Source organism: Morone saxatilis, unplaced genomic scaffold (assembly GCF_004916995.1).
Source record: "Morone saxatilis isolate NCDOM2014 unplaced genomic scaffold, NCSU_SB_2.0 Contig1, whole genome shotgun sequence".
NCBI classification, from domain to species: Eukaryota; Metazoa; Chordata; class Actinopteri; family Moronidae; genus Morone; species Morone saxatilis.
Window position 1 is genome coordinate 14,619,326 of NW_023339651.1, and position 24,438 is coordinate 14,643,763.

A 24,438-nucleotide genomic window follows, 5' to 3' on the forward strand; every position below is an offset into this window, starting at 1 on the left:
AACATGAGTAATCTGGCTTTACTTTACCTTTACATTTGTACTTTTAATTTCTCAAGTAAAGTCTAACAGCAAACTACAAATAATACAGAGGAACTGAATGAGGATGCCTGATTTTACTCTCCTCATCGTGGGCGTCTAACATTGTCACTGTAGCAAGTAATATAAATAATATGCGAGAACAAAAAGCAGATGTGTTTGCTGATCACGTTCAGAGCTCAGTGGTGGATTCGTGGTGTTTTATACAGTAGAAATAATAAAGTGCTGATAGAGAGGACAGCGATCCCTCCGCCACTCCCCCGACTCTTCCTGTCTCACAGCGTCATTACGTCACTCTGCATCCGAACCGAGACCAGTCGCAGCCATTTTACTCCGCGAAATAAACTTCAATCTCATAGCTACAGAGGGGGGGGAAATAAACACAGAAGACAGCTCCACTGACATTAATGGACCTCTCTTTGTGAACCAGAGCTCGGGCTGATTCGGGTTCCCAGTCTTCGCAATTCGGTAAGCCCACAGACCCGCAGCGGCGCTGTCATGTTTTTAGCATGTTAGCCTGTGTTAGCTGAACCGAGCTAACTGGCGAAAACTGTGAGGAGGTTGTTGTTGAGGATAATGCAGACACAGACGGGCAGACGAGGCTCGGCAAGACTACACAGCAGAGCAGCAGCAGCGAGGCTTTAACTGTGACTTATTGTTTCTTAGTCCCAGCAATGGTGGCCACGCCAGCCTTTTCATTGTGCTTTATGGCTGCCACTATCTGCTGCTGCTCACTCACCTGTCAGATTTAAAGTAACTAGCCGCCGTTAGCTCATCCCGCACACACCCGCCTCCACCACCGCGATAACAGACAGCCGTGTCAATAACAACACCGCCGGGGAAATGTATTCAAGCTGTAAACTATCTGCTTGTCAGGTTACTGCTATTCGTGAGTCTGGTGTAGACTTTATATCTATGTCCGCCGTTTCCTCTTGAGCCGGGATGCTCTCTGAATGACTGGCAGCCCAATTACTCCGGTAATACTAACCGGGCACGCTGTGTAATGAGGCCCCCTCTCGCCTGCACAAACCCCAGGATGTTATCTTATTGCCTGCCGATCGATTGGAGTGAGGACAGGGAGTGAGGACAGGGAGCGAGGACAGGGAGTGAGGACAGGGAGTGAGGACAGTGCTGCAGCAAATCCAACCAGGTGGCGGTCTGTGTGAGTCATACAGGCAGGCAGGATGTGGTGGTTGTCAGCGGCGGCCCTTTCCAGCCAAAGTCTGTCACCGAAAAGTGTGAATTGTTAGCGTTTATTTAAATTCTATGCACTATGGTTGGATGGGGGAGTATATATCTCAAGGCTGTTAGCCATACATCCCTGTGTGTTTGGCTTATTATATATATATAAGTATATTATTGGTTGCAGGAAGACCGTCTGCTCACATCACTTCAGATTAGGGTATCCATGTCCCTCCATCATGGACTATATATGCTCTCCACGTGCTGAATTCAGTTAAAATGAAACCAGATATCACAATGCAGGCAGACGGGTTTGATTCTTTAGCTTTAGAATGGGCTTCCTCCTTACAGTGATTGTAGAAACCGGACTCTACTGGGTTGCAGGAGTTGTTAGTACTGACGTGCTAAGAGTTATCTACCCAGAGAAAAGGGTGCCACCCTGGGCCGTTTCTTCAGGCTTTCCTTTCTCGGAAACTACTTTACATAACCTGCCTACATTATTCTTCATTGCAGGCTGCGCTCTCTCCTGAAGTGTAGCTAAGTAGCTGCTGTGATGGTCCTTCGTTTCTTAGGTGTGACAGTCCCATGGTTTTAGGCTTCCAGCCAATGAGACCTTGGTTTTTTTTTTGTATGTTCGATTCTTTTGTACTGTTTTTAGAAGAAGTCCACAAAGGCAGCCAGGAAGGAAATGACACCACACGTCTGTGGGAACAGAGCAGAACAGCGACTGTAGTGAATGAGCCACAGTGATGACATCATTTCTGTCTTATCTCTGGATAAAAGAAGACATTTTTGTGGGACTAGACGTGGACTAATTAAGGCCCAGAAACCCGCATACTAAAACTGTAGTTTATACATATATATTATGTTATAATGTAAGGCATTATATATCGTCATTGAGTTTCATCACAGCAGAAACCAGACGTCCTTGATGCTTCATGGTTTATTAACTCTCAGACCGAGGCTGCAGTTTTCAGTTATCTCACGTTGTCAGTTAAGTGAATGTGTGTGTATGTGAATGCCTGTGGGTATTTCATCACTCGAATGCTTCGCAGCCAGGCCTATTTGTAGTAAAGTTGACCCATGACCTCTACTCGTCAGCATGCAGAGACCGGGAAGTTGTGTGTTACTGTTGTGGATACATAACTCTGTGGTTGGCAAAATAACTGATTTACTGAAAACATGATTGTGAAATGCTGGTTGGACTTTGAATATTGTTTCATATCCTGATTCCCCAAACAAGAAGTTGTATGTTTTTTTTGTTCAGTCTCGTCAACCTTAAGAAAGGGCCTCTCGCATCTTTTATGAGTTTTGGGGACACCATAGTTTCTCTGACATGCTTGAAACGAGAGGGTAAGGTGAGGGGTGTTCAGTAGGGCTGCCAGTGAAAAGTCGATGATTTAAGTCATCATTGGAGAACACCCTGAGTTGAGTTGCATTTTTTCAGTCGAATCTCTGCACTTTTATTATTTAGCTGCGCCCTTATAACAGAGCAATGCCAGAGCGACAGCATGTCAGGTTATACACTTTACAAAGTCTCAAATTGAACACAAATCACCAAACTAAGATGGAAGCAGTGAACGGTGACAGAAACTGAGGGTTTGTGTGACGCCGAGACAGCAGCTCGACTCCAGTCTGTTGGCTCTTTGCTCTGGTGATGACTGTCGGTAAAGTCGACTAAACCTCTTTTGAAACAGACGCTGGTAAGACGTCCTCTACTGTCATCCACTGTGGTTGACTCATCAGCTGACAGCAGCATCCCGGAAGGAGAGACGCTTCGTGGTGTGCTGGAACTGAACTCTGAGGAATGACGCAGACTTTGACTTTCTCTGACTGTGTGGAAATCTGATGTTTTCACATTACAGATGACGAATAAAGGCATTAAAACATGAGACTCATGTCGGCTGATATAGAAGTTCAGTGTTGCACTGAACTAAAAAAAAAAATAGAGGACTATTGGTATTTAAATGCCAAATCTGATTCGACGGACAAAATTCTGAGTCAGGTACAACCCTAGTACGGTATTCAGTTGGTTGCAATCTGCAACCTCACTGCTAGACTCCACTAAATCCTTCACACTAGTCCTTTAAGGCAGTAGAACGTCATAAACCCTCTCACCTACATTACGTACTTCTAGGCCTTTTTATAAGGTTGTGAACAGCCTCAGGACAGACACACCTAGATACTGGCATCAGACTGCAAAAATGTACGCTCAAATGATGACCTAGTTGAGGTCTGATCTTCAGGTGCTGCAGTTATAAAAACAAAGATGAAAGCTGAAGCCAGTTTTTGTTTTCCGTCCGTCATAGATTCCACCCCAGTTGATTTAGATAGGTGTGAGATGCTATCTTCGCATTGAGCTCCACGATAAGCGTGATAAGCACCTAATGTGGTTCCTCATTAGCTGTATGAATACACATTGAAAATGATAAGATAAGATAAAATAAGATATTCCTTTAGTTGTCTCACAATGGGGAAATTCCGATAAAAATGAACTGCTGTTGTCGTTGTCCTGATGTTGATACAACATGAATGTTGGCAACACATTTAGCACGAAAGCAAGCTGTGAGCTGAGGGAAGGGGTGGGTAGATTTGTTAATATCTTTGTGGTTGCACAGTACAGCATTGATAATTGACATAAGCATGGGCCACTGCAGAGACCAGGGTTTAAATAGCAAACACCCCCAGTGGCAGAATAAGACTAGTGTCATGTGACGTATGAGCGGACAACCCGAACCTTTTTATAGCCCTGACCCGTCATTCATTGTTGAAACGTTTGTGGAAAAGTAATCCAACATTACATTTGAACATAAACATGACTAGCAGACGCCCATGTCTCTCTCACCCTCCACGTTTGATCCCACCTTTGACTCTAATAGCGTGTTTACTGGTGTGTACAGTAAATACTTGCTTTACCCTTTCATGAAACACATGGTACTTGTTGCCCCGTGCCATTAAAAGAACAGTGCACGGCAAAGCAACACGCAGCGCTCGCCATCTGGAATCCACCCTTTGATTCTGCCGGGCCAGCGCCGATGTTTATCCCACAAAGCCCCGTCAGCCGGTGACATTGTTTCTCCAATCTTCTCTTTTTCATAGGCACCCAACAATAAACACACACAGCATGTTATACGCGGAGTTTCTCCGTGCTTTTTTATGTCTGTACGCATATTTTGTTTGAGTATCACTTTTAGTTTCTTACCAGCCGCCACCACTGCAAGAGCACATTGATACAAAGTTTATTGAAGATACTCAGGAAAATGCTGCATCATAGTGAAAATGCGTCAAAATACAAAGAGCGAAACTCAGGGGGTTTTTTTCATAGCTTTTTTGATGCTGTGGTCGGGGATGAAACTACATAAACAAACATAACAAATAAGCAAATATCAGGGATGTAGTACAAGGCCATTATCTGTGTCAGTACATTCATACACCCATCAAACCCCAATCTTGTTAGCTAATTTGTGTACTAAGCATACGTAGTGAAGAGTCCTGGAAGCTTCTGTGTGTGCAGCCCAATGATTCTGATTCTGACTCATCAGCACAGAGAGTTTCTATTACCTCTGCACACTGAATCCACGTCTATTGTCCTAATGCAACCCTGAACTTATCTAGACTTCACCCGTAGGAGCTGTATGTTAGAACATAGTACAAATGTATGGCACCACTCAGGAAAACGATAAGACATTAGCTTGTAAACACACCAGTGGGGCCTCATCCGCCTATCCTTTCATAGAAATCTTGCTATTTTATCAGCGATGGCATTTTTACGAGCTCTTGGCAGGGGCGCCTGCTGAAGCTGAGTGTGCCAAATAACAGCAGGCAGACCAGGAGGTACACTTCATGTTGGTCCGCTCGCCTGCGCTGCCTTTGCTCCGCTGCCACGCTTGGGTGGCAAGCTAAAGTCAGCGAGTGAGTCTGCAGATGTGTCATCGACGCAGAGTTAGACAGCTGCTTTGTACGTCGCCGACAGACGCACGCTGCTGCTCAGACGCTTTGGTGTCGCGATTGTCCACAGGCTTTGCTTTAAATCATCTGTTGTGAAAGTGAAGCACATTTATACATGTTATACATGTTTTCCAATAAGAAGTGACAGCCCTGGGGCGCCGCGGTAGCTCACCTTGGCTGAGTCGTCGCTGCAGCGGACACGGGTTCGACTCCGCCCTGTGGCCCCTTTTGCTGCGTTTCATCCCCTCTCTCTCGCCCACTTTCCTGTTCCTCTTCAGCTGTCACTGTTGATTAAAGGCAGTGAAAGTGAAAATAAATAAATAATAGGAAAGAAAGTGACAGCTCTAGAATAGAGCAGATCACTGTCCAGAGAATTCACAGCTAGTGGGCATGTTGATGATGTTGAGGATGTTAAACGGGTTGTCGCTGCTTCGAACTCTTTTCTGCTTGCCTGTAAATTCTTTACACTCTTTCGTTGGTATTGTGAATACGTCTAAATACATGTTGTATTAATATCACCGTGAAAACAGTTGACTATAGACTGCGACAGAAAGAACTGCAGGTTCATTTTCAGGCTTTGATCCACCCTGAAGTGTCTGCTAGTTTCATTCAGGCATATTTTAAGTGGTACTTGTCATCTGTTTTATTCTCTGCAAACACACCTATTCAAGCAACATTAGTGTCTGGTCAGGCACTGTGTTTTTTTATTTGATCATTTTAATGGATTATAATTTGTAGGCATGATATCACATTACTTTCTTTTTAGTTATTCGTTCCCTTTTTTTGTAGTGTGTTTTGCCCTAATGCCGTCTAAGAAAAATGCCATTGTTTCAGTGTTTTTGGTTTCTTTTTCCATCTTGCTTTCTGTAATAAATATATGTATTTATCTTTACAAAATGCTTTTTAAATTACCATTGAGAAATGTAACTTTTTTGGGATGAACACAGGAAGAGGGACCAACAATAGCAATAGCATGCTGCCTACAGAAACCCATTTTAGAATTACATTACAGGACTGAACATGTTATTAAATTACAGTCTATGAGCTGTGCTCCATCATCTCTTTGAGTTTTGATAGACTGATGCATTTTACATATTCATGTTTGCTCCTTTCTGTCTACCAGGTTTGACTCCATGGCTTAGAGTGACTCTGGACTGCAACTAGCCTGGACATCTGTTTCCTATTTCCCTTGCCGTCCTCTGCTACTACAGGTATGAACTGATCAACTAAAAAAGAGTTTTACTATCAATACATCAACAATTGGTATACATTTACAAACATAGCCTTTGGTTTGCCTTTGTGTTGTTGGAGCAGCCTGTCACCAATTTCTGGTTGAGGAGGTTGTGGTCATGTATTTCTTTTTTCACCATCCCCCTCCTTTTGTATGTGTGTACTTTCTTCTTTCCTTCTCTTTCATTAGATCCCAATCAAAATGTGGATCCCATAAAGCTTCTTTGAGCTAAGGATATTAGCTCCAGGGCCAAATACTTAAAATGGGAATCAAGTGCTATTTATCTTTCCACCATAGTTTGTGATCCAACTCTTTGTTACTACTGAGATCTGTCACAGAACGTCACTGAGGTTGAACTGTTGAACATCAAGGCTGTGATTCTGTCTGTAGCATGGTGTTTTAGTGGCCCTCAATCATCATTAAGGGGACAGAAAGTGGCTGCGGGTCAGAAGCCAAGTTTTAGAAAGTGGGGTAATTTTGCAGTGGTGACCGGATTCATCGTGCACCAATTCAGATTGTCGGTAAATGGCCAAGTGAACTGGGATTGACTCCCATGTTAATACTTGATATCTGATTGGTGGGGCAGATTCCCGTGTCACTTTACGTATTGCAAACAACTAAAATTCAGTGTGTGTTTGTTAAAATATTTTTTCAGAGCATTCTTTATGCCAGCAGATCAAGAGATCATGAAACATTGGGTTTGGGATTTATTATGTTTGGATACATGACATGGCATCAGCGTTCAGCCACCAGAATGGACAGCCTTCAGACATGTTATCCCACATAGTCTCCCTGTGCCGTCTAATGCCTTTGGCACTTTAAGTGCCTACAGGGAGAAATACAAGCAGCCATAGGAACACAGTGGTTCTCAGCCAAAAGCAACACATCAGGATGGTTAGTAAAGAGTGCTTAGATCCTGGAATGGATGCATGTGGGTGCTGCTGGAGAGCGATAAATAGCATACACATTGAGACTGAGCAGTCTGTCATCTGCTGGTTAAGAGACTGTTGGGAAGCCATGGATACTAAACTGTTTGTTTTGCTCCCTGAAATGTTTCCGTTCCCTCTGTTTGAAACGGCCACAGCGACGTCATATTCCAGATTATGAAGCCTGTCTGAACAGAGAGAACATTCATGCATTAACTGGCGTTGTTTCTCATGAGCAGTGGTTTGAAGTGATTATTCAGTAATAATAGCCAACCCAGCTCGTTTAATGAATAATTTGGGCTGCGACTGAGCTCTTCCAGATGGCTGAAATGAAATGCCACCCTTAGCATTTCACCAGTTGGGTGAAGTAGTCATACCAACAGGATGATGGTTATTATTCTGAATTACTGATATTCATGAGGAGCCCACAAAGTATCCTTGCGTTATGTGTTTGTCCTGTTTTTCCCTCTTAAGTCATTCACTATTCTTCTTTCTTTTATCCACGCAGGTAGCAGTGAGACATATCCAAAGGGACGGTGACCCATACCCCTGTCGCTTGCCTGGGATCCCCACGCAATCACCTCCCGAGGCAGGATGGAGCCCCAGGCCTCTCAGGGGCAGCTAGGCGCAGAGGGGGACTGTGGGATGTTAAATCTGCTGTTGCCCAGTCCCCAGAGCGAGGCAGTGACCCATGAGATGGAGGAGTTATCGCTGCAGCCCACACAGAGTCTGCCTCCACTTAATGAACGCAAAAATGGTGAGGACGTGCTGATGTACAAGCCTATTATGGCATGCTAGGACGGAAGTGACAATAAACAGACCAAAACAATTCTGTACATAACACAGGAGGTATTAAATGACAGGGCAAAAAAAACATTAAAGAAATAATATATTCCACTTTTAATTATTCTTAGATTTATCAAGTATAATGTCCCAAATTATTTACTGGCTTCAGCCTCACAAAGATTTTGCTAGCTTCTATTGAAGTTGAAGACTTTGTTGTGGTCAAACAAGCATCCTTTCTCTTTATTAAAAAACTGATGAACCTTTACGTTATTTGCCTCTTCCATGCTAAAATGTTTTCAAATTATATTCATCTTTTGACACATTCTATATATCTCATGTGTATTATTTGTTTAAACACATATTGCACTCTGTTACACATTGGCTACTGTAACGGCTCAATGAAACTCAGATGAGTCAGCAAGGTGATAGCAAAACTGTCACTGTCTTGTGGTTATTGCAAAATGGCTGTGTGCAGCTGTCCACTGTTTGGCTGTGAACATCATCATACTTGTACTCTTATTCTGCTCCTGATTTAACTGAATGATAAGTTGGCACAAAATGAAATAACTGAAGAAACAACACTGATCACAATCAAGCCAAACAAGATGCTGCCTGCATACTGTGAATAGAAAAAAAACATCTATAAAACCCTATAAACTTTTTTTTTTTTATAGGAAAACATCAGATAACAACAAAACAATAACAATAGAGGGGACTTAAGGGTGTAATTGAGGAACACAAATTAGTTAGACAATAAAATTGGGTCTCTAAAGACCCAAGGAATGCATATAGAGGGTTAAAAATGTGGAGCAACCGCCTCCCTAAATACACTCACAGAAATTAAATTCCACATAAATCACACACACAAGCATAACAGCTGATATAAGTAATAACATTATGCTCCCTGCCTTTGTTGCAACTCTTCCAACATGGTGGCACGTACTGTGTGTCAGCCCTGCTTAGCCTTAAATACCTTTCAAGCATAGATGAACTACACACAGTTCAAAAATGCATGTACACATGCACGCGGGCACGTAGTCCCTGAATCAACTAATGGGCAAAATGGGCAACAAAAGTCCTCAACTCCTAAAACCTCCATCAACTTTTCTTTTGTACAGTTCTCGAAGGAAATTATCTTCATGCTAGTCAGCCTGCATGTTCGCTTCTCATCACCCTCACGATGTTGGTGTTATTTTGGCAGCCACATGGGACTGACTCAGACACTGATGGATGGGTACGTGATTAACAGGCTTTAGGAGTGGGTTAGATTCACTGCTGCATTTGCCAGTTCCTAATCATGGCTTAGATGGTGTAGGGAGATCAGTCCAGTGCAATCACTGCAATATTGATCACCATGCTTAGGAAAATCTAATTTGTCAGATACAGTCAACAAACGCAGGGTGTTTAGCCAGAGCTATTCCAGACTGGATTAAACATGTTTCGGATAAATGTAGGATTCTGAGCCATGGTACACGGTGGCTGCTGCTGTCTGCAGGAGAGCGCAGTAAGATGTCTTAACGGTGGAAAAATCTTTGTGGAATGTCAACAGTAGTAGCACCCACTCATCATCTTGGCTTTTGTCATTTCCCCTCAAGTGAGAACACACACCTCATACTTTCCACCCTCTGAGCCATCCCCAGCACTTGGCCAACCGCAAAGTTCCCTCTCTCATATTGGTTTTAACATGCAGGTGTTAATCTGTCTGCCATCGTGACAGGTCTGAGTGTCTGAGACCACTCCAGTTGTGTGGGGGACAGGAGGCTGTAGCTCAGAGTCTGGAGGAGAACTGCTCTGTCAGCAGAGTGGGACGTCAAGACTCAGGGCAGTGAGTTTGTTGTGACAGGGAATGAGAGTTTGGCCAGTAAGAGGTAGCCTGTGACGTGAAATCAATAAGGTTATTGATGAGAGCAAAATCCTGCCGAGGGTTTTAAGGAGTCCACAGCTTGAAACAAAAGGTAATCTCAAGTTTATCACGTGTATATGGCCCAACTTTTAGACTAAAATAGGATCTCCACATGATAATCGGCTACTTTAAAGTAGGAGTCCTCAGAAGTAGTTTGAGTAGTTTATAAATAGTAAATGTTTCCTGTGTTTGACTCTATAGAGACTTTGCAAAGAAATTGTTTTTTGAGTTACTTCTTTGTCTGTTGTACAGAAAGACCATCACAACTGTGCTGTTGTATTTGAATTATTTTTGGATTCAGTCAGACGTTCAAAAAATAGGCCAGAGTCATAGATGGGTGCCCACACCCTCCCTGTTGCACCTATCCGGGTTTAGCAATGTATTTAACACTCAGTGTTTCTGTTGCAGCTCCGAAACATGTCAGTCTTGACAAATACAAATGTCACCCAATGTGAGGTCTCTGGTTGCCTATGCATTAGTGGTATATTGATATTGTCATTTATATTTTAAAATGATTGGGACAGTAGTGTCGATTTCTTTCTTTTATCAATTCGCTTTAAAGGAATAGTGCAACATTTTGGGATATATATATACTTATTAGCTTTTATTCTCAGAGTTAGAGGAGACTGCCACCACTCTCATATCTGCCTATTTCATATGAAGCTAGAGCTATTTTAGTGTTAGCTTAGATTGGAAACAAAGGGAATTACCTTACCTGGCTCTGTCCAAATTTGAACAAAATCGGCCTACCAGCACCTCTAAAGTGCATTAATTAACACCTTGTGTCTTGTTTGTTTCATTTGTACAAAAACCAAAGTGTTAAAACAGTTACCAGGATTGTGTGTGGGACAATTTCTTGTCTGGTTGCCTGGTAACCTCATGGTGATGTTTTTACACCTCAGTTTTTGTACTTGTTAAACAAACGAAATATAACGTGTTAATTGGTGAGTTGAAGAAGTGCTAGTAGGCAGATTGTGTTACCTTTGGACAGAGCTAGGCTAGCTGTTTCTTTCTGTTTCCAGTCTTGATGTTAAGCTAAGCTAACCGGCTGCTGGCTCGATGTTTATATTGAACAGATCAGTCCGACCGTCAGTAGTAGGAAGGCCAGAGCGATGGCAGATTGTCCACTAATCAATCCATCATTTTTCGTTTCACACATTTCATCAGCTATAATGACCAACTTGTGTCTTATTCGGGTTGTTGAATGTTTTAAATCCACTGCTAGATTAATATTAAAGCGCTCACTTTTTGACTGCAGGTGAAACAGACTCATTTTTATGCTAGCCTGTGTTTGCTCCATTGATCTGCTGACCAGCCATATATGTGTGTGCCTATCTCTGTGTGTATAAACAGCTTAGTCATGTCGTCTAGCTCTCCTCAGCCTGCTTAGGTCACAGGTCGGCGTCTGTTTGTCGGGCTGAGCAACATTTCCCGGAGGAATTCAGGACAATGCCACATACTGGAAGTCTGCATATATCACCTTAAACAAACATACCCGCTGCATACCTTTCTCCAACTATTTACTGAATTCCGAATTGTTCATTTAATTCAGGGATGTACAGCTCCTTACCAACAAGCCCTGCAAAATATCCGTTTAAACAGGGGCCAGGGTAAATGTCTGTAAATGTTTCACTACATGTTTAGTTGAAAGCTGCAGCATTCCCAGTCAAAGTATGCAAAAGGTTACAGTTTGATGTGCAACAGTTTGATGCAATCTGTGGTCTCACCCTGGGAGACTTTCACCCAGTTTATGTTTATCACCTCAGCATGTTTATGACAATAATGAATGGACACCAGACAGATGAGAAACACAAAAAAGTTAAAGTCTGTCACGCCAGCTGCTTTCTGTTGAAGCAAGAGAGTTTGTTTTTCACTGTAGGTTTTGGCCCTTCCTGTGAATGGAGAAGTGTCTTTACTCATGATCAGTATTGCATTCTTGCAAATCTGCAGGTCTTCCAAGGTATTATGCTCGGTACGGATTTAAACTCTTGACCTGTCTTTAGTAGTTACAAGGAACCAGCATAGTTCTTTACTCCAGGCTATGTTGGAATTGCCGTGAGGCAGAAAACAAACCCATCCCAAACTGGCTGAGTGAGAGAGGGAAGTGAGTGAACAAGAGGAGGAGGGGGTTGTGGCCCTGCAATAAAAAAAATGAGGGGAGGAGTAGATGAATAAAGGACGGGCCTAATGTTGTCTCTGAAATTTTTAACACTGGATTCTTATCGTTCGGTTGATCATGTTGCACTGCCGCTGACGGGATCGAGAGAGAGGCTGACACTTCAAATAATGGCTTAATCCCTTAGTTGTATTTTGGACTGCTCAACAGGCCAGAAGTCTCAGTGTAAAGAAATGGCCTGTATGGAGGTAGAGACACTCAGTGACTGCTGCACTCACTTCAGAGCAGGTGAGCACTTGCCTTCCTTGCTGTTATTGTCATGATTGCTCAACTGAAGTGAGCTAATGCAGTTGCCAGCTTGTCCCGGAGTTCTGGAAGTGTTGAGGGTTGATACAACATTGTTTACGGGTATTTTGGTCATGACCTCTTGTGATTGCTTCATACCTCGTGCCTCGTTTTGTTTCTGAGAAGCAGGGGTCGAAAAAGATTTCAGGACATAATAAAAGCTTGGGAAATGTGTTAAGTTAGGCTTTGTAGGAAAACAGAATGAAACACCATCCTATTCTGAAAGGCTATATATGAAATTCTCTTGCCACTAGATATCAAATTAGAGCACCGACATGTCAGACTAAAACAGTGGGCGCTACAGCCGACCAGATTCCATTGACAAAACCAGCAATTTTACCTCGTAGAGGATCGTAAAACACACTTCAAACTGGATGTAGTTTAGATTAGTCCTTCCAACGATCACCAATGCTAGTTTGGTTGAAATAAATCTTTTAATTCGAAGTTAAATGAGAAAATAGCTGTGTTTAACTTCAGCTAATCCTTGGAGAAAAGTTTGCCAGATTGTTTTTCTAAGTGTCAAAACAGCCCGTATAACACTATCGGCTGCCACCACACACCATAGACAAAAACAGTCATTTCGCCTTGCATATCATCATTACATCGTAACTTCATCTAAAGTGGACAGAAATCAAATAAAACTCACCAAAAGTGTCTTTGTTAGTCTTCCCACGGTTCCAACAATCACCAACCTCTGCTTTGCTTGAAATAAATCCTTAATTTACTGACATAGATGAGAAAAACAGTAGTTTCAGTTGCTTTTCTTCTCACACGGAAGGACTCGCATGCGCAACATACACAGCTGGCCAGATCGGCTTGTAAAATAACGCAGGTAGAGGAAGTGTGATGTCCTTCTCGTCTCAGGACACCATTACTTCACTAAACCTTTTTACAGCAAAAAGTTGTTGTTGCTGCTATATTAATGTTTTAAATCTCATATAGAACTTTTAAAAGGCTTTAAAGGACTGAAGTTGTACTAGGTAACTCTCAGAAGTGAAGCTACAAACAAATCCCACAAGATCGGACCAACTGTTTTGAGTTAAAGTCTCCTCTGCCGGCTCTTAATGGCTGCACAGGAATAGCTGATATAAATTCACCACATTACCATGCACTTCAGAGTGTAAAAAGTGTTTATACGAACGCGGCCGACTGGTAAGATAAGTTGAGTTCTGAGTATATAATGCCTCTTATAGAGTGACGTTATCGTATGTTGGAAAACTAGTGACTAGAGAGCAGGATATGAGTGATATATCGGGGTGGGGAGAAGTTACTATGTGGTTACCTTTTTAGTCTGATCTCATTTTTCTTCCCCTTTTATTTTTAAACACTACCTCATCTCCTTTCTGCTTTCCATCATGTTGTTCTTTTTTCTTCTACTATTTTTTTCTACTTAACATCACAATCAACATTTTTCTTTTATACATTTTTTTTTCCCTTTTTGTTTTCAGTCCTGCAGTTGAGGCTTCAGCAAAGGCGAACCCGGGAGCAGCTGGTGGAGCAGGGCATCATGCCACGTGAGTATCAGCACTGCCAGTTGTCCATCACTCACTGAAAAGCTACTGTGGTGTGGGCGTGAAATACGATAACAAAATCTGACCTTGATAGCTGAGATAATAAACATGTTTGCTCAATTTTTTTCCCCATCAAATCATTTGTTTACAAACTTGCAAAAATAAAATGTTGTGTTTTGCAGCTCTGAAGAGCCCGGCAGCTTTCCATGGGCAGATTCGCAGTTTGGAGCGAGCGAGGGTAAGGCACCCAGTTTGGAAATAAAGTGCTAAATGTGGACTGAGAAGCAGAATAAAATAACTCCTTGACTGTTGTGCTATTCAGTACAGCAGAACAGAACAGCACATGAACATTTAGATGATTTACTGACAGTTCTGTGTCCGTCTTTCTCTTTAGACTGAGAATTTTCTCAAGCACAAGATCCGCAGTCGTCCAGAGAGAGCAGAGCTGGTCAGGATGCACATCCTGCAAGGTACTACTGTAGTTCTCATTACATACACTTGAATTATATAATATTCCCTATAGAGCTTTAACTAAAGCATTGGAATAAAAAGACTGAACATTTTGATCTTCCTGTATGCTACAGACAAACGTTTATTGCAAGCATTTACTCAGTTGGCACCAGACACTGTGCTGTAAACAAATATTTCACCAACAAGAAATCTAGAAGTAGAAATATTCTCTTTGTGTGACTTTTTTTCATTCCCCAGAGACTGGAGCGGAACCATCACTTCAGGCCACCCAGATGAGACTGAAGAGGGCCCGGCTGGCCGACAACCTGAACGAGAAGATCGCCCAGAGACCCGGTCCCATGGAGCTGGTGGAGAAAAACATCCTGCCGGTGGATTCCACCCTTAAACAGGCAATAATCGGTAAGAGACAGTGATGATAGAATGGTTTCTGCTTTAATAGACACTATCAGCAAAAGGTCTTTGTTTGGTCAACCATGCAGGGTACTGGAGTGAAATTATGATAAAACTTCCATTACTGTGCTTTGTTGTTGTCTCTCAGTGGGCCAGGTGAACTATCCTAAGGTTCTGGATGAAGACAGCTACGATGCCCTGTCCCCGGAGCAGCCAGCCAGCCAGGAGTCCCAGAGTTCTGTCCCCTCTCCAGCAGAGAGCAAAGTGCCAGAGACGCCCTCTCCAGCCCCAGCAGCACCAGCACTACCCAGCCCCCTGCTGCAGGTCAGATCTAGGACTGGTGTTTGTGTATACCTGCTCTAGTAGCTGCAGATTTGTGTTCAGTGTTAGCTTCGCAGTTATAAGTGTCTTTGTGTTCTGCTTCTTCAGGCATTCCCAGTTGTTACACAAGCAACAACAGACTTTGTGAAAGTGATCTCTACCAATGAGCCGCCTGCCAGCCGCCCAGCTGTCACTCCTGCACAGCCAGTCACCACAGCTGCTCCTTCCAAACCAGGCCCAACACTGGTAAAAGTAAGAGCATTTCTTTCTACCTCCTAAATATATTGTCACCTCTATTGTATCTGAACGCTGCTGGACAAAACCCGTATGTACTCCCACAACAGCAAAGCCAGCAGAAGACGCCCTCAGAGAAGAGCCGCAGTAAGAAGGGCAAAGAGCCCAAACCCAGGGTGAAAAAGCTCAAGTACCACCAGTATGTTCCCCCAGACCAGAAGCAGGAGGCCAGTGAAGCACCCATGGACTCCTCTTATGCCCGACTACTGCAGCAGCAGCAGCTGTTCCTCCAGCTGCAGATCCTCAGCCAGCAACAACAGCACTACAACTACCAGACTATATTACCAGCACCACTCAAGTATGCATATAAACCCTTACAACTAAAAAACTAGAAACTAGACAAAATAGTAGTTGTGTTGTTTTATTTCTACCTATATGACAGATTTATGTTTTTCAGGCCATTTTTGTGTTTTCTCTAAAAACACAAACTGGTTTGGCTTGCCTCCATGACTCTTTATCTAAAAATACCTGATCGCAAGCCAAATGTTGTTGTTTTCACTGACCTGAGGGCCATTAGCTAGTTTCCAATAACAACTCTGCATCTAATCATATTAATAACAGGATGTTTTCATGAATGTCCTCACAGCAGCAGCATGGCCAAGCTCCCTTTGAACTGTGCTAGTTCACTGTGGTTTGGTTGACTGGCTTTGTTAGTGTGAGGCGCAGGGCACAGGATGGATGGCCTGTTCATATTGGAAACATATTTCCTCTCTCTCTTTCCTGTCTTTCTCTTTTCTCTCTCATCAATGATCTACTCCTTTGTCTACCTCCCCTCCATGACCCAAATCGTCTTCCTCTTTTTCTGTTTCTCATCAATGTGATACAGAAGTATTTTCAGTTATTTCCGGAACTAACAATGACCTCATCTTGGTGTCTCTTTCTCTCTGTAGACCTGTGGCAGACGGTCAGAGCAGCAGCGCCAGCAGCCTGCCAACCTCCATCATGGTGTCCTTGCCCACTGCACCTCCACCTTCCACCGTGGCTGCGGCTCGCTCAAACAACTCGCTCTCTAACCGCAAGCCAGGAGTCTTGCCTGCCAACCTGGAGGAGATGAAGGTATTTGGAAACAAACATGCACCGGAAAGCCCTTCACCCTTGTAGCTTGGGACAGCGCAGCCCAGCAGCTTAAAATTTATGAGTGTAGGTTAAAGAAAGAAATTACTCAGCTGTTAAAATTGCTGAACTGTGTCAGTATATTACACAGCCGGTACAAGAATGTTTTCATAGAAATCTGACCACTCCACATAAGATCAAGCTTTTGTCACGTAATTTAGAAAGTTTCACAAAGCAATGATGTCAACTGCTCAGAGTTAGATTGGAAGTTTGATGCAACTAGCAAGTTAGCTTAGCCTAGCTCCAGGAAGTCACTGGCCCAGTCAAGAAATAGATGTAGTCAGGTTTTCTTTCTTTACTTTAGATGGAACCAGGGTAGCTGTTTCCCTCTGCTTCCAGTCTTTGTGCTAAGCTAATTGGCAGCTGGCTGTAGCTTTATATTTAAAAGATATGAGAGTGGTTTCAATTTCCTCATTTAACTCTTGACATAAAAGTTAGACTTAAACTATAACTACACCTTTCATAAAACCCTGCTCCTCTAGCACAAGCCAATAATTGCTGATGTTTATATTTGTCTAGGTGGCTGAGCTAAAACTGGAGCTAAAGCTGCGTGGCCTCCCCGTGTCAGGAACAAAGACTGATCTGATAGAAAGACTGAAGCCTTTCCAGGACAATCCTAGCACCTCTGCTCCCAACACCGCTCCTGCTCCTGCCACCACCATCATCTCCTCCGTCCCCATGGAGGTCACCAGCACCACTACCACCCCTGCTTTAGTCCTCCCAGTCCAGCAGGCGGCTTCAGAGAGCATGAACCCAACACCGCCGGTCTCACCCAATCCCACCGATCCCTCCACCCACCACCAGGATGTAGGCATGTCTGAGGCTCCTGAAACACAAACGATAAGCTCTGGCTGGGCGGGTCAGCGGTCCTCGCCTCTCCTGTCCTTCCAAGTCCCAGAGGAAAAGGACAGGAGGCTCCATGAGAAGGAGCGACAGATCGAAGAGTTGATGAGGAAGCTGGAGCAGGAGCAGAGGCTGGTGGAGGTCCTGAAGATGCAGCTGGAGGTGGAGAAGAGGGCCAGCACTTCCGACTCTGCCTCTGTGTCTCCCAAACTCACCTCTGTACCTGCAATGAACCCTGTTCCCACTGTCCTGAGCTCAAATGTAGTAAAAATGGAGGGTACAGTCCTGTCTAACTGCTCATCCACTACTGCTACAATCCCTAACTCTATCCTGGGCTCCCAGACTCTTTCCCCTCTGCCAACTGTGGTCAAGTTGGAGGATGTGACTGTTTCCTCTGGCAAGCCGCTCCAGCTCCAGACCCAAACCCAGCTCCTCACCCAGATCCAGCCCCAAGCCCAGTCCCAAGTAACCACCAGCCCGCAGCTACTCTCTCAGTCACAGAGAAGTCCCAAACTCCAGACCCAACCCCAGTCCCAACCCGCAGCCCCCAGCCTGCAGCAGTTCTTCATCAGCCACACAGGTGGGGTGTCCCAGGTGCTGGGTCAGCCTCAGACCTTGTTAACCACAACTGGCCAGGCTGGAACTCAAATCCTGCTCCCAGTCTCACTACCAAACAACGCCACTGCGATCCAGCTGCCAAGCACCACTGTCAGCCTGCAGGTATTGCAATAAAGTTACATAATGTGTCGTGCTGTCAAACTGTTGGAGCGTGCTCTCCTGCTTTAGGGGGTAAAGATTCAGTGTAGTTTTACAAATTATATTTAAAAAAGGTGGATGAGTAGACAAAATAATTTTCTTACCCCCTTCCTCCTTATGTCAGCCTGTTCTTCAGGCCACGGTCTCAAATCCAGGCCTGGTGCAGGGCTCAGTTCCTCAGCTGCCAACCACTAAGATGGAGACGGCACCCAGTCAGCAGTTAGCCACCAACCAGTTGCTACAGGTCAGTCACAGCACGTAACTAGTTGCTGTGATGAACTGTTTGTGACTTTTGCTAATGTGTCATTGTGCCCTGCCCCTGCCACTGTCTTATGAGTTGTTGAAGTGTATAAAACAATCCTAAACTCTTTACTCTTATTAGGAAGTTATTAGTCAGTTAGTTCCAGTTAGTTCGTCTTAGTCATGATCATTTATCTGTAGAAACATACTTACTTTCACAGTTTGCATGTTTCACACTTTTCACAATCCAGTGGGTCAGCTGTGCCACAAGCTAATTAAGATAATGGTGTATAATTTACAAGTCTTCCCACACAAGGGTGTGTGTTGGTAAAACATGTCCCATTTGCTGTACTTTCACTTCCTCCTTTAAAACAACAGCTACATTTGTTTTTGTCCAGTATTACCACATGACGAATACGACTTTTGACTTTTTAAGGGACTTTCTGTCTTTTTATTTTTTTGTGTCTGTCTGGTTTCGCTGTTGTTATGATGATGTCAGTTCCATGATACATGATGGACTGATGTGAGACTCTGTCTTGTGTCTTGACAGACTTTAACTATGTGCAATAACACCACTGGTTTGGAGAACCAGACTGGACCAGAGATGAATCCCCAGTGTTTCCTGAGAAGCTCCCCAGAGAACAGGGTCTCTCCCCGGGCTTCACCCAACCACATCTCCAACGGACCCTTCAATAAGGTATCAGTGCTGAGTTATTACCTGAGAGGGTTTAGTTCAGTCTATCCTATACAGAGGGTCCTTAATTCTGCCTCTATATTCTCCATCTCTCTCTTATTCTTCCAGTCTTCTTCTCCCCAGCCTGCCTTCATCCTTCAGTCCACCTCGCTTATTACTCAACCTCCCAAGACAAGAGAGCCTCCCCGCTACGAGGAGGCCGTCAAACAGAGCCGCAACTTGCACGCCAACCATGTTTCACAGGTTAGCTACACACTAAGCACCACTCAGACCATGCCATACATTTCTCCAGCAGTACCTGCTGAGTCCTTCAGACAGTCTATATTTTTAGTTTTCCAGCCTTGAGGAGTTATTTCGAACCAGCTTTAAGTCTCTCAACCTCGTTGACTGTCCTTTCAGGTTCCCACGGCAACCAGCCAGCAAATGGATGACTTGTTCGACATTCTCATAGAAAGTGGAGGTAAGGAGGTACACACTGACAGTACAAACCCAGAACATTGTGTTTAGTTTGAGCAAGTTGGTCTCAGGAAAACGCTGAGGAAGCTGCTGTGTAGGCAGCATTACATCTTATGCTAACAGAATTGGACTGATTATGAGTGATTCATATTGTCTTGGCCAATACACAAAAAAAGTAGCACCAGTTTCTGAGCTTACTGTCCCACTGTGAACAAGCTATTCTATAAAATCTGATTAAAAAAGTCTCTGTCAGTGCCGGTCTTCAAAGGAGCACTCCCTGGTTGTACCCTCATGATAATCCCTGTTTTTATCCCTCCCCCTCTCCCCAGAAATCACTCCGTTTATCCAGCAGGACCCTTCAGTGTCTGTCACAAAGACAGTCCCAGTCACAGCAAACATCACCACCCTACCAGTCAACACTGCCCTCTCCAGGCCGCCTCCACAGATCCAGTTGGCCCCTCCGCCCACCCTGAGCCCCATCATCGGCCATAGCCTGCCCAGCCTCTCCTCACTGGCCACAGACAATCAGCTGGAGGCCTTTCTGGAGGGCACGCTGGCCGATACGACGACAGCGACAGACCCGCGCACACGGGGCTTGATGGAGGAGCTGCAGGCCCAGCTGATGGACCAGCAACCCTACTCACCCATGGACACATCAGACCTGTCCTTCTGCGATTCCTCCTCGCCCCCTTCCTCGCTCAACATGGGCCTGTCTGACCCGGGCCTGGACAATATGGAGTGGCTGGACCTCACCATGCCTCCTGGTCCCGCCGGGGCCCTCACACCTCTGGGGATCCCAACGGACTTCCTGGATACACACGACCTGCAGCTGCACTGGGACTGACGGAGGGATGGATGAAAGAAAAAGAAAGATTGAGTGAAGGGAGCTGAGCCTGGAGCGAGAGATGGATGGATGGATGGATGAAGAGAAGAGAAGAAGAAAGGGGCCGACAGCCGACAGAGTTTGAACATTTTAAATAAGGAAGCAGAAGGAGGAGAAAACATGGTATTTCTGTGCCATATCACTCTTTCCAGTACATCCATACCATCTGTAATATTCCCACTAACTACAGTAAGAAACGCTGTACAGGCAGTGCACTGATTCAAGCTGAACTACGAGCAGGCGTTTGAACAGCTTTAAAACAAGGTCTGTTATGGCTGAACCAGAGCCAGAATAAGGTCATCACCAAGGTGATGGTGGTCACCTGTAGTATTAGTGATAAAGGGGTTTTAAACAGAGTAGACTTTTTCAGTGTCTGATGTCATGGTTTTAATGGTCACTTACAGAGACGAGGAGACAGCCAAATGAATACTGGTAGCACAGACTGTTTGTAAATACACTTTAAACCACACTAATACAACTTCACTTTCTCTGGGACAGAGAGCCTGAATAGTATTGATGATAGTGAAATTGACCGTTGTTGTTTATACTGGAGGTTTGGCTGGTTGGCTTCCAGTGAACATTGCATCAATTTTACTGTGCAAACACAGTAACCAATGTTAAATGGTTCATAAATACTTTTGCATGTGGTCTGATGTTCCACTGAAGTATACTGTGCCATACCAGGTTATAAAAGCTGGTTGTTACTACACATTAACTATGTCACTATAAAGGCAGTCCCGGTTAGCGGATGAAAAATGAAATCTAGTTGTAATTACGAAATTTATCAGCTTCTCACTAAAAATGCATCAGAGGCTTGTCCTGGGACATGGGTTTGTCAGGATGTCCGCACAGCCTCAGATACTCTCCTGGGACAGACTCAGTCAGTGGAAGTGCTTTGACCGGAAGCGAGGCACGTTTTTAAAGGGATTCACTAGCTGAGAGGAGGTCAAGCCTCTGTTCACACTGGTCTAGTCTACCACATAGTGTAGATTACATGTTTGCTGACTAATCTGATACGTTGCATCAGAGGTGACTGTTTCCTTCTAAAAGACCCCTGCGGTCAAGCTGATGAACCATTGACTAAAGAACAAAGACTGGACTTGGAGTTGGACGACGAGAGGAGCGAGCTCCTCCACCTACGTGAGAGCTATGCACTAAAGAGGCGGGGAGATTCGACAACGCGCCTCATCTGCCTCGAACAAAGAAAAGGTGAACTTTGCATATCCGAGGCGATCGTTAATATGAAGTGATCAATATGGCTGGCGATGGGCGTTAAGATCCTGTGGCCAAATGCTCCAGAGATACTGCAGTTGTTGTCCAAGTATCTTCTTTTGAATGTAATGAAAAGATCAAAGAAAAAAAAAAATAGGACTAAACTCACAAAGTTGGCAGCTTTTTTTCTCGTGATAGTGAACTGGCGTAAAACAGTGGAAAGGGAACAAATATCAGTTCATGACACACGCAGACACACACTTACGTAGGTGGGAACGCTGTGTGTGCTGCAGGTTGTGTCAAGGAGTAAAGATGTCTTTGGAGATGAGCTTTATATCTAGCTGTCCTACAGTATCCCTGCACTTTGTCTCTGTGTGTGTGTGTGTGTGTGTCAAGGTGGGAAATTACTGCTTCACTAGCCAACAAACATGCTAGTTAATAATTCCCTGTAGCTGATATGTTAGTCTGCTTTAACAGCCTCTACAGTAATATTTGGCTGGTGAAACAGTCTAACTTGTGATCGGCTGCTGTGACCTGCGGACAAAGTTGGTTTCCTCACCGAGGAGTGTGTGAGAGAGAGGCAAGAAAGCATGTTGGTCTGTGTGTGTGTGTGTGTGTGTGTGTGTGGATGGATTTGTCTTCCTGTCTCTTGCATGTACACCCTGGGTCCCTGTGTGCATGATTGTATTCACGTTTAATCTCGGGCAGTTTCGAGCTCTTTCTCAGACGTCGCCCGCAAGTTGTGTGAAGAAATCTGCTAATATCTTTAAAAAAAATCATTTGCTATCCAGTCGACATATTTAAAGGCTTCTGATGACTGTTTACTGTTTTTATCTGTATTGTTCGGTTGGTGTCCTACAGTCAAAAAACGCACACACACCTTTGAGGTGTGATACGCAGTGGGGCGTCGGCACAGAGGGCTTATCTGCTTTAAAAGCCGTCATAAATTCTAGATGTTTATTTTTAATGGATTGCATCATATCCCACTCAGTTTTTTTTTTTTTTTCTAACCTAAATATTGAGTTACTGATTCAGTATCTCAGTTTAAAGATTCTTATGGGATAGATACAGTCTTTACTGTATGGCACTTTGAAATTTTTTTAAATCAGTCATGTCCAGTGAAATCTCATTTCTAGAACATTTTAACCACTTTATTCTGTCATTACGTCCAAGGGCACTAGAGGGCGTTGCCCCTCTTCTGTTGTGGCTTCACGGCACATTTTCAGTGGCTGTTGGTACTTCAGGGTCATTTCTAGCAGGAAACCATTAAATGGGGGTGTGTTTTTTGGGGGGGATTTTTTTGCATTTAAAACAAATGTGTTTTTTCCTGTATAATGCTGATTAGCTTTTCATGTCAGCAATAATGTGGTGACCTGAGCAAAAACTGATTGAGAGCCCTTTATGTGAACACTGTCTGGTCAAAGAAGTGCGATGCTCTTACCGCTGCACTCACACATGTATCATCAGATCAGGCCAAGACACATGGATGTGCCCAAATCTATTACGTTTGACCACCTTAAAAGAGTTTCGCCAAACACTGCACGGACCTGCTTCCTGGGCTTTGTCGTATTTCAGTTTTTGTTTTTCATGTTAACCCACCTGTTTAAGGCCCAGTCAGAGATGGCCTCATTCTATTGGTCACCTCTGGTTGGTGCACCTTTTGGTTGAGTCGCGTCGGGGGTTTGTAGACCCCAGTATACCTGCTTGCGGGTCTAGTTGTATTTCTGTTTTGTTTTCCCACATTGTTGCAACCTACATAGGATGAACAGTCACTAGTTGATTCATGTGTATCCTAGAAGAGAGAGTTAATAGTGTTTTCTTTCTCAACTCTGTCAGCTTTAAGGCTATCAAATTAGATATTTTGTTGCCAAAAGGGCAGTGGAACATATTATCACATTTTGTTAATGTTTCTCACATTTTTTGTATTTATCACTTTTCTTTTTTTAGCGTGGAAAGTAAAAGAAAAAAACATTTAATCTTGTTTTCATGCTTATGTAAAAACATTGTAAAAGATTGAGTGTGTATATTTTTGGTTTGCAGAGTTTCATTTTGTTTTTATTTTATTTTATTTTTCATATCGGACATACACAAACCTCTTGGCTGCAGCAAATCTACACATGTATGTGATTCACACTCGATGTGAACCATTGTGGTCGCTGACTGGCCAGACAGGGACAGCTAAAAGCAATAATGGCTGCTCTCCCTTGATATACTGTACTGTATGTCAGATCCTGCCTTGATTTTATTAATGTAACAGCTTTTACAGAGTAATACAGTTTAACAGTTCAAAAGCACTTGCGTCTGAGTGGTTGAACAGAGGTCTCTTGATGTTGGAGGTCTGTGGAAGCACCATCAGTCTGAAGAGCACACTAAAGGTTTCTGGAACGTTCCTGTGAGCTTCTTCACTTGCGTAGTTGGAGTTAACAGGCGTCGGCTCAGGCTTCCCCGTATTGACTTCAGCTCTCTCACTTGTCCTCCTTCACCTGCGCCATTCATCAAGACACAGTTTCATTAAAATACACTTACTTAGGCGACATTACTGGAAGCACAGAGGAGGTTTCTCAACCCTCATCAGCTGACTTACATCCTCCATCGTAGCAGAGTCTCCTCTCCATGCCCACCACCCATGCCATGCCTCTTGTTGTTTGTATGCCATATGTTTTGCACATTGTGTACATATTTATATAGATGTAATGCATATTTTTATACATGTGTAACATCCATGGGTTCTCTATTTTGTAAATACTCAAAAAGATGTATATAAGTACTGTATGCCTTTAT

At 43.7% G+C, this 24,438-nt stretch overlaps 1 protein-coding gene across 4 annotated transcripts; it reads left to right on the forward strand.

Annotated features, from left to right (window-relative positions):
• The first annotated feature begins 342 nt into the window (after positions 1-342).
• On the forward strand, positions 343-24,434 carry mrtfba (myocardin related transcription factor Ba). Of its 4 annotated transcripts, none has more exons than XM_035659302.1 (17): positions 343-504; positions 6,290-6,377; positions 7,832-8,080; positions 13,922-13,987; positions 14,167-14,222; positions 14,379-14,454; positions 14,693-14,854; positions 14,994-15,169; positions 15,275-15,418; positions 15,511-15,758; positions 16,351-16,516; positions 17,093-18,136; positions 18,297-18,416; positions 18,963-19,109; positions 19,230-19,349; positions 19,506-19,566; positions 19,892-24,434. In XM_035659302.1, exons 3-17 carry the CDS (start codon positions 7,918-7,920, stop codon positions 20,404-20,406), a joined length of 3,264 nt encoding a protein of 1,087 aa, XP_035515195.1. In that variant the 5' UTR covers positions 343-504; positions 6,290-6,377; positions 7,832-7,917; the 3' UTR covers positions 20,407-24,434. The 4 variants fall into 4 exon arrangements, with proteins under 4 accessions (XP_035515195.1, XP_035515188.1, XP_035515213.1 ...); XM_035659295.1 differs by having other exon boundaries at positions 19,215-19,349; positions 19,892-24,433; XM_035659320.1 differs by lacking the exon at positions 18,297-18,416 and having other exon boundaries at positions 19,215-19,349; positions 19,892-24,432.
• Positions 24,435-24,438: the final 4 nt, after the last annotated feature.

Excerpts from the sequence above, each read along its gene's own strand:
- mrtfba (XM_035659295.1), top strand. The coding sequence starts at position 7,918 with ATGGAGCCCCAGGCCTCTCAGGGGCAGCTAGGCGCAGAGGGGGACTGT. Across the intron at positions 15,759-16,350 it reads ATATTACCAGCACCACTCAA|ACCTGTGGCAGACGGTCAGA; the intron begins GTATGCATATAA and ends TTCTCTCTGTAG. Across the intron at positions 18,137-18,296 it reads GCACCACTGTCAGCCTGCAG|CCTGTTCTTCAGGCCACGGT; the intron begins GTATTGCAATAA and ends TCCTTATGTCAG.